The sequence below is a fragment of the Pecten maximus genome, chromosome 4, assembly GCF_902652985.1.
Source record: "Pecten maximus chromosome 4, xPecMax1.1, whole genome shotgun sequence".
NCBI classification, from domain to species: Eukaryota; Metazoa; Mollusca; class Bivalvia; order Pectinida; family Pectinidae; genus Pecten; species Pecten maximus.
This window is the reverse complement of record NC_047018.1, coordinates 11,929,853-11,940,509: the sequence shown is the minus strand read 5'-3', so window position 1 is coordinate 11,940,509 and position 10,657 is coordinate 11,929,853. Positions and strand designations below refer to the sequence as shown.

The 10,657-nt window shown below is 34.3% G+C and overlaps 1 protein-coding gene across 1 annotated transcript; it reads left to right on the top strand.

Moving 5' to 3' along the window:
* The first annotated feature begins 1,648 nt into the window (after positions 1-1,648).
* LOC117325247 (all-trans retinoic acid-induced differentiation factor-like) lies at positions 1,649-9,992 on the top strand. The gene is made up of 7 exons (XM_033881353.1): positions 1,649-1,804; positions 2,785-2,891; positions 3,631-3,702; positions 4,177-4,248; positions 4,936-5,054; positions 9,030-9,130; positions 9,791-9,992. The coding sequence occupies exons 1-7, from the start codon at positions 1,721-1,723 to the stop codon at positions 9,908-9,910; spliced, it is 675 nt and encodes a 224-aa protein (XP_033737244.1). The 5' UTR covers positions 1,649-1,720; the 3' UTR covers positions 9,911-9,992.
* The last annotated feature ends 665 nt before the right edge of the window (positions 9,993-10,657 follow it).

Here is a 10,657-nt window from a genome sequence, read left to right as displayed (position 1 = left end):
GCCGTCAATATGGCAATATTGATATGATATCACCTATTCAAATGAGTGATATCTCCTATTCGAATAGGTGATATCACTTAAGAAGATTTTTAAGTGATATCACCTATTCGAATGAGTGATATCACCTATTCGTTTCATTAAGTGATATCACCCATTCGAATAGGTGATATCACTCATTCGAATAGGTAATATCACTTATTGAAACGAATAGGTGATATCACCAATTCGAATAGGTGATATCACTCATTCGAATATCACCAATTCGAATAGGTGATATCACTTATAAAATTTCATAAGTGATATCACCTATTCGAATAAGTGATATCGATTTAAAAACAATACAAACGACTGCTCCCAAATAAGTATAATGGTACAGTAGATGGCATGTTACACATGATGGAATTGGGGAGCATACAGTTTTCCAAATTTTATAAGTGATATCACCTATTCGAATAGGTGATATCACTTAATGAAACGAATAGGTGATATCACTCATTCGAATAGGTGATATCACTTAAGAATTTTATAAGTGATATCACCTATTCGAATGAGTGATATCACCTATACGAATGGGTGATATCACCAAATGGGAATAAATAGTAAAACGGCGCCCCATAGTTAATAGGATGTTAAACAAAAACAAAAAAATATACATACATGCATATACGTACACATTATCAACAAAAACATTTGATTAATTCTCATGAACATATATCTATACAACAGGCACCCGAACAGCATACTATGCAAGTTCCAGTTACAAACAAAAGACCGTTCATATACATATGAGCACAAGACAGAGACTGGCTCCGTACTAATTTGATATTTTCTAATCATACCATACCTCAGAGGCATATATTCCATAATAGGCATTATAAAAAATTATACACAATTTCGACAGCACATTTCTATTCAATTAATGAGTATTTTAATATGTTTTAGCTAATTAACGATATTGTTTACGCGGGGAAAACCATTTACAGTTTTTGTTCAATGTTACCCTGAGATAATCGTGATTTGCAGAAAGAAGATCTGTGTATTATTAAACAATAGATTCAAGAAAAGTGGGATTAAACGTAACTTTCCATTTGTCAGACCAGTCTTCAATAACAGCTAAATCATGGTGATTACAATTTCAATATCTAATGCTTTGTTAGAAGAAAAAGACAACGATATATAATCAACAATGTAGGACTATTTTGGTGTGAAACAGTATCGGATGTCTTTTTAGAAATCAATGAATACCCGGAATGAGACAATATTTTATAATAATTTAAAATTTTCAGTATTTTTTATTATTATTATTATTATTATTCAACTGTAAAATTGAGAAATGCTAATGCAAATAATAACACAACACAAAAACTGTTCAATATTACAAGAAAGTACATTTAACATCAAAATGAAGATATGTGAAATGAAGTGAAATACTTCCCCACCCCATAGATCATCGTTTTGAATTATATTGAAGTCTCTGTTTCAACAGACGATCAAAGTATCTCTACTTCTTCAAAATAATGTGTAAAGAGCGGAAGCGAGACGGTTATTATTCCGAAAACAGTCATTCATTTAGATTGATCAAATGTCGCATTATCATGTGACTATTAGTGGTGTCCTACCGGAAATTAGGAATTCAGTAAGAGTGATCTCCCTTGTCAGAAGTCTGTTTACGTTTGATGGGAAGATTGCGTCTTCCTTGAAGTTAGAACTTAGGATCACAATGGAATCTTCTTTCCATATAGGCATATTTTATGTTTTAGCTGTTCTTCTGATCAGATTAGCATCGAGTTCCAGTAGAAGTGATGTAAGTACACCATAAGTAATGTACAGGTGCTACAAAGTCATGTGGACGTCAGAGTAGGTGCTTTTCATTTTATTAAAAGTCTCTGAAGCTAGATCTAGCTAGATAAATAATCATAACTTGACACAGAAATGTATTTTGCTGCCTTTAATAATATAAATCCATCTCAAAGGGAACTTAACCAATTATAGTCTGATTTGATTAGTTTTGATAAACGTCACATTATGATTTTAAGACAAACATGACATTTGATAATCACTCGTGACCGGGCGCGTAAATCTATATTTAGAATATGTCTTCTATTAACCACATGACGGCGTAAGTGAACTACGGTACTTGTGCTGCCTTTCATATTGCGATCCATTACAAATTAATGTGGTATGGTTTTTTTTCATTTGAGTAAATGTACTGCTATGTAGCTGATTAATATTGTAGATCATCATGCAACTTTTCTGCAAGCTAAAAAAAATGGACTGCATTTCTTTATGCTGTAACGTACAGAGGTCATGATAATTCATATCTATTTCAATAGGCCTACCAACATTAGGGATTAAGTCCAGAACCTCTAGTTATGCTCAACAGAATTATATGATGATAGATATCAGCTACAAGTGTATATATTGTAAAAGTATTATCAGGAGAGAGGCTTCTTTGAATGAAATATTGTGGTTGCTTTAAACTAGGGGCGAAGTCTTTGTGAAGGAGGGAGTATGTAGTGTAAAAGTACAGAGTGTAAGGTCACCTTATTAGCTCAGACTAGCAGGAATTTCCCTTTAGCCTAGTGGTAGGATGTTTGCCTTGAGAGTGAAGTTTGCTAGTTCCAAGCCAGACATTACCCCTTCCTATTACACTAGTTAGTAGTTCAGAAAATCACAAAAAATAAGGTGATGACAACAATTTCTTACCTTAGTACCTAGATACATCTGTCTGTTTGTATTAAAAAAATGCATTGCAATCTCAAAAGTTAACTGTTACATTTTCAGATATGCCACATCAGTTGTACACATAATAGTTCCTTGGACTGTCAGAACAGTACACCATGGGGGAGATGTTGTGTAGTAAAATCTGGAAATACAACATTTATCACAGAGTAAGTAATGTTAATATACTGTTGACAGTGATTTATAATTAACACAACTACAATGTGAGTGATTAAAGTAAATTGAGAAGCAAACAAAACTTTGATTGTGTCACTCAGTGTGACTGTTTTTATATCACTCAGTTTCAGGGTCTAAATTTTGGCTTACCTGGTAATAGAATACATGTATTAAAAGTCGCAGAGACATTTGTCTTAATAGCAAGCACTGCTGTCATCAGGACATTAAATTAATTTGTTATCCTATTCAGTGGGTATATATGCTTTTCCAGGATGTAGCTATTTAAAATAGCCCAGCTAATTGAGTTTTAATTTATGAAAACAAATTGCAACTTGATTTTTTTTTTAAATGCTTATTTTTGAAATATAAATCATATTGTAGGTTATTCCTTTCTTAACCTACATATTCATTGCCATAGCAGGTAGTGTACATGGTTTTTTTTTTTTGGGGAGGGGGGGGGGGGGGGGGGGTTTGCCACCCCTGCACAAGTATGGGTGAAAAAAAATCCTCCACTTTGAGGAGGTAGAGGTGAGAAAAAAACATGTTCAAAAGTTATCTAGAGTTTATGTAGGTATATAATGTACATGTATCTGCAGTTTATGTAGGTATATAATGTACATGTATCTGCAGTTTATGTAGGTATATATATAATGTACATGTCTCTGGAGTTTATGTAGGTATATAATGTACATGTATCTGATTTACATGTTACCCAATTTCCTTTTGTTTTAGAGTGGATCTTTCCAACTGTAACCTTCAGTCTCTTGATAAGATACTTACAAACCAGCCTAATTTAACCACTATGTAAGTATACCGGTAGGTTTCCAAAAGCTGGTATAACAATATAATTGAATAACCAAATGATTACAATTACAAGTTAGACAATATTGATTTGTATATATGTAATGATCAATTTCATAACCATAATTCTATATTTCCCTGTCCCATGGCTTTTTCTGACTGATTTGGGAAAGGGCCTTTTTGTCTCATTTTTGGAAGAAAATTGGTAAATTGGGAGAGATTTTTTCATGAATAAACTGAAAATTTTGGAAATTTGGCTTAAAGAAGAAATAATTTCAATTGGGAATGGGGCCCATTAACAGCCCCCAAAAAAAACAGAAAAAAGCTCTGCTGTCCTAATGCTAAAATGAATTTCTGAGTTAAATATAAGTAGACATTTGCTCTAGTAGTCTACTTAAGATTAGTGATAGTTAATATAAACCATTTAACATACCTTACCTTACAGTTTACTGTTTAACACATTCTCATTTCTTGCAGATTTCTACAAGGAAATAAGTTGACCTCATTAGAAAGAGAGGATTTTTATCAAACTACAAACATCAGTCTCCTGTAAGTTTGCTTTAATTTTATGTACATTTGTATGATAATGTTTTAATGGCAATAATTCTGATTAAATGTATGCTATCCGGCTGTAAAAATCCAGTAGCCCGATATCCGGGATACCAAATTTTCAGGTTTGGCTAGTAAAAAAATGCAGCCATGGGCTAGTGATTATAAAATATTTTTTACATCCCTGCAATAGATGTATGTAATGCATTGTATTATTATAGTTAACAGGTAAAATGGATGACAATTAAGAAATTAAAGACATCCAGAAATTTTAACATTAACATATATACAAACATAAGTACTAATGAATACTTATTTTCAGAAGGTTCTGTATAAAACATGCTCTAGTACCAATGACCAAATATTTAACAGCATATGATATACCATGTTTATATAACAATAAGCCATTTATCTATTTAGTTTTGTAGCTTACGAATAAATTCATTGTCATGTAATAAACCCACTGATGTGGTATTGGGCTTATGATAAATATCACGTGTTAAGTACGGAAAGTTTACCATTACAGTCACCTGGGCCTATTGCAGGATAGATATGATATTCACTATTGCAACAGATATGTCATTTCTACCAATGGACGGTTTATGAATTACAGGACATATATTTAAGCACCAGATTTGAGTAATTTCTCTGTTTATCTGTAAGATGTACTCTTGTATGAATTTTCAGAGTATTACAACCAAACCTGACGTGTCCAGGGGGACCTGATGCGTGGGAGATTTATGACAACAAAACAACAGATACAACCCAGTGCATGGGGGAGATACAGACTTGTCACCATCTAAATGGTACAGTATATCACAACATTGTCATTATAAAACACTCTCACTGTATAAAAACTATCATATATATATATACAAGTACCTATCCCATGTTAGTGTAGAACAAAGACAATGTTATAATGATTCCACATTAAAACAGGAAATTACTCTGGTAACGGTCAGAATGTATTCACAGTCTTGTCAGGAACTGAATAAATAGGTAAAAAATAAAGGTTGAATGTCAAATCTATTTGTATTCAAAGCAATTATACCAAGTTCTATCTTTAATATATGTGAAAATACTACCGGGGTATTTAGCATTTGATAATGAAGATACATATACATTTTATCATTAAGCAATTTGCATTCTTCTACATATTTTTAGCCCACCATCATCAGATGGTGGGCTATTCAAATCGCCCTGCGTCCGTGGTCCGTCGTCCGTCCGTCCGTCCGTAAACAATTCTTGTTATCGCTAATCCTCAGAAAGCACTGAAGGGATCTTTCTCAAATTTCATATGTAGGTTCCCCTTGGTGCCTAGTTATGCATATTGCATTTTGAGACCAATCGGAAAACAACATGGCCGACAGGCAGCCATCTTGGATTTTGACAATTGAAGTTTGTTATCGCTATTTCTCAGAAAGAGCTGAAGGGATCTTTCTCAAATTTCATATGTAGGTTCCCCTTGGTGCCTAGTTATGCATATTGCATTTTGAGACCAATCGGAAAACAACATGGCCGACAGGCAGCCATCTTGGATTTTGACAATTGAAGTTTGTTATCGCTATTTCTCAGAAAGTACTGAAGGGATCTTTCTCAAATTTCATATGTAGGTTCCCCTTGGTGCTTAGTTATGCGTATTGCATTTTGAGACCAATCGGAAAACAACATGGCCGACAGACAGCCATCTTGGATTTTGACAATTGAAGTTTGTTATCGCTATTTCTCAGAAAGTAATGAAGGGATCTTTCTCAAATTTCATACATACGTTCCCCTCAGTGCCTTGTTATGCATATTGCATTTTGAGACCAATCAGAAAACAACATGGCTGATAGGTAGCCATCTTGGATATTGACAATTGAAGTTTGTTATCGCTATTTCTCAGAAAGTACTGAAGAGATCTTTCTCAAATTTCATATGTAGGTTCCCCTTGGTGCCTAGTTATGCATATTGCATTTTGAAACTAATCAGAAAACAACATGGCCGACAGGCAGCCATCTTGGATTTTGACAATTGAAGTTTGTTATCACTATTTCTCAGAAAGCACTCAAGGGATCTTTCTCAAATTTCATATGTAGGTTCCCCTCAGTGCCTAGTTTTGCATATTGGGACCAATCCAAAAACATGGTCGACAGACAGCCATTATCGCTAAATCTTAAATTTTATATATAGTTTCCCCTTGTTTGAAAAGTACTAGCTATAGAGGGCTGTTTCTGTATTTACACAGATTAGGATTAGTAAGACTTAGAAGAAGGGAAAAGTAGAGAAAAGATCAATCTGACATGGAACCTATGAAGATCATTCAATGGTGGGCGCCAAGATCCCTCTGGTTTGAAGTTTCAGTTATTTTATTTCCTCAGCATTGTGTATGTAAATGTCAAAGAATATACCAGTATATTTATAAGTAAGGATTGTCATTGTGGGTAGGTGTAAGTGTGTATCGATCAGTTTCCCAAACATTGTAATTTCCCTAACACAGGGGAACTTTGGACATGTTAATGATCCTTGCCATTTAGTCTTTTAGAGTTTTATAGATTATCCTGTCTGACAACTTGCTTCAGAATTGAAATTAGTTTCAATTAAAATGTTACATAGAATGATAAAGTTTCAATGTTTTACAAAAATCATATAATAGTATCAAGCATTTATTACACACTATCAAACTTAATGTATTGATATGGGTTCTGTATCCATTTAAAAAATGTTAAAGTTGACAGATATATTTTAATACAAAATTAGGTAGAGCAATTTTAACAATTTGAAAAGTATTGATAATTTAACACTTAATCAAAGCATATTGATCTGAAAATTGATATACACAACTGTAAATCATTTCTGAGATAACAAACATTAATGTCATATTGATGCCATACAAATTATCTCCCCTTCCAGACAGTTTTCCTGTCAACAGTTATAGCAAAGAGAAATCTGGGCCATTTTTAGCCCACCATCATCAGATGGTGGGCTATTCAAATCGCCCTGCGTCCGTGGTCCGTCCGTCCGTCCGTAAACAATTCTTGTTATCGCTATTTCTGAGAAAGTACTGAAGGGATCTTTCTCAAATTTCATATGTAGGTTCCCCTTGGTGCCTAGTTATGCATATTGCGATTTGAGACCAATCGGAATACAACATGGCCGACAGGCAGCCATCTTTGATTTTGACAATTGAAGTTTGTTATCACTATTTCTGAGAAAGTACTGAATGGATCTTTCTGAAATTTCATATGTAGGTTTCCCTTGGTGCCTAGTTATGCATATTGCGATTTGAGACCAATCTGAAAACAACATGGCCGACAGGCAACCATCTTGGATTTTGACAATTGAAGTTTGTTATCACTATTTCTGAGAAAGTATTGAATGGATCTTTCTGAAATTTCATATGTAAGTTTCCCTTGGTGCCTAGTTATGCATATTGCGTTTTGAGACCAATCTGAAAACAACATGGCCGACAGGCAGCCATCTTGGATTTTGACAATTGAAGTTTGTTATCACTATTTCTGAGAAAGTATTTAAGGGATCTTTCTCAAATTTCATATGTAAGTTTCCCTTGGTGCCTAGTTATGCATATTGCATTTTGAGACCAATCTGAAAATAACATGGCCGACAGGCAGCCGTCTTGGATTTTGACAATTGAAGTTTGTTATCGCTATTTCTGAGAAAGTACTGAAGGGATCTTTCTCAATTTTCATATGGAGGTTCCCCTTGGTGCCTCTTTATGCTTATTGCATTTTGAGACCAATCTGAAAATAACATGGCCGACAGGCAGCCATCTTGGATTTTGACAATTGAAGTTTGTTATCGCTATTTCTGAGAAAGTACTGAAGGGATCTTTCTCAAATTTCATATGGAGGTTCCCCTTGGTGCCTCTTTATGCTTATTGCATTTTGAGATCAATTGGAAAACAATATGGCCGACAGGCAGCCATCTTGGATTTTGACAATTGAAGTTTGTTATCGCTATTTCTGAGAAAGTACTGAAGGGATCTTTCTCAAATTTCATATGGAGGTTCTCCTTGGTGCCTCTTTATGCTTAATGCATTTTGAGATCAATTGGAAAACAATATGGCCGACAGACCGCCATCTTGGATTTTGACAATTGAGGTTTGTTATCTCTATTTCTCAAAGTACTGAATGGATCTTGCTCAAATTTCATAAGTAGGTTCCCCCTGGTCCCTTGTATTGCATTTTTGGACCAGTCTGTCCTCAAAACAACCTGGCAAACAAACAGCCATTATCGTTAAATCTCAAATTTCTTATATAGCTAGGATTCCCTTGTTTGAAAAGTACTGGAGGGATGTCTCAATTTGCACAGATTAGTAAAATGAAGGGAAAAGTAGAGAAAAGATCAATCTGACATGGAACTTATGAAGATCATTCAATGGTGGGCGCCAAGATCCCTCTGGGATCTCTTGTTGTTAATTGTCGTAGTCTAAAAGTTGCACCAGAGTTTGTTTATGAAATAGGGACAGACCTGGTGATTTATGTTCTTTTATCTGGTTTGTCCACCTAAACAACCAGGCCACTGGTGTGTGTTATGTATATGCATAAATCACTGATTGTGGATTTAAGTCTAAGGGGAGGTAACCTTGAATGAAAACACTTCACAAGAAATGACGATAGTGTAAATCAGGAATAGGTAAAATAAATTTTCTTGAGGACTTTGGGAAATGTCATTTATATTGGACTTCAGTACCATGAATGGCATGAAATCAAACATTTCTATTTAATTCAACGAATTAGAAAGTTCTTGATCTGAAATGATTTTCTGTGTTAATATTTCAGTAACCTGTCCTAATGTCAACAGCAAGTGTCAACATACAGGACCTAACATGATGGAATGTGTTTGTAAGGATGGTCACCATGGATATAAATGCTTGAGAAAGGTATTTTATTGAGTTAATCACACAAGCTCTTTTAAAAGGTTGGATCAACACCTATGTTAAAAAAGTAATTTACTGGTTTTAAAATTTCTCAAATATATATTCTGAAGAAAGTATAATTGATGGAAAGATTTCAAAGAAGTATAAAATATAGATTGTGATTACAATTATACTAATTCAAGTTGACAATGTTGGGTACATGTTTTTCTAATTAAATGTATCACTATACCTTACCTCATGCATGTCAATATGACATATTTGGTATCAAAAAACAGTAAATTTATACACTGTGAACTGTTATAATTGATTTTCAAATTTACATTAATCAACCATTTTTTTAGGGTACCCCCTTCACTTAACTTGGTTTTATGCATGGAGGTCCACTAGTAGTAATGACTAATCATTTATATGGTTATAATTACGGTTGCTAATGGTGAAAAGATAAAAGAAATTGAAGTGGGGGCCAACTGTTGATTAACCCCACCTTTTAAAAGAAAATATCAGGTATCAAATCTGGGTTGGATTTCTAGCAAATGAAGGTAGTCTTAAAATTTAATGCAAGAGGTTCCATCAAATGGTATAAATTGATAAATCTAGTTTTATCTCGTTGTAGAGTTATTTTTTGTCTTAGTTTTATTAATGCATTTCTATTTTTGTTTTCAGGGAGAATTTCCATCCACTGTGTTTATGATCGGATTGGCTATATGTACAGTGGTACTCTCAGCTGGGTTGTGGCTGACTGAAAACCGATGTAAAAGATCAACAAGGATGACAGGACTTTAAACTCATCAAAACTATTCACTGCCCAAGTCTTTCTTGTTCATTAAAGTAGCACTAGTTTCATAATGCTACAGACATTATTTTATATTGATGCATTTTACTTATATATTATTTTACAGCATCCTGATAATGAAGTCTGGGTGTTGACAGTTGGACTGGGAAATGCCAAGTCCATGTGTTTTATGCATAAATATCATTTGTCTAAAATGAAGGAATATGAATATTCTTAATAATTCAAAAGGTGATTCATTCTTCAGATTGGCAATCCAAATTCATTGAATATGTACACTTTTTAGCTCACCTGGTCCAAAGGACCAATGTGAGCTTATGCCATACCGTGGCGTCCGTCGTCCGTCCGTCCGTCAACAATTGACTTATTTGACTTCTTCTTCATAATCGCTGATCAGAATTTGAACAAATTTGGTCAGAAGCATCCCTATGGGTAGGGGACTCAAAATTGTACAAAAGGGGTCAATTTGGCTAAATTGATTTAAACAACTTCTTCTCTGAAACTTGGCAATGGTTTGACTGGTAGCATCCTATTGGGGTAGGGATTCAAAATTGCATAAAGGAAAGAGCTGACCCCCAAGGGGGCAGAGGTCAGGATCAAAAGGGTCAATTGGTCTAAACAAGTTCTTCTCTGAAACTAATCAATGGATATCACTCACATTTGTGTGGTAGCATCCCTATGAGGTTGTGCCAAAAGTCAATATCATTTCATGGATTAATGCACTTTTTGGAATTTTCAGT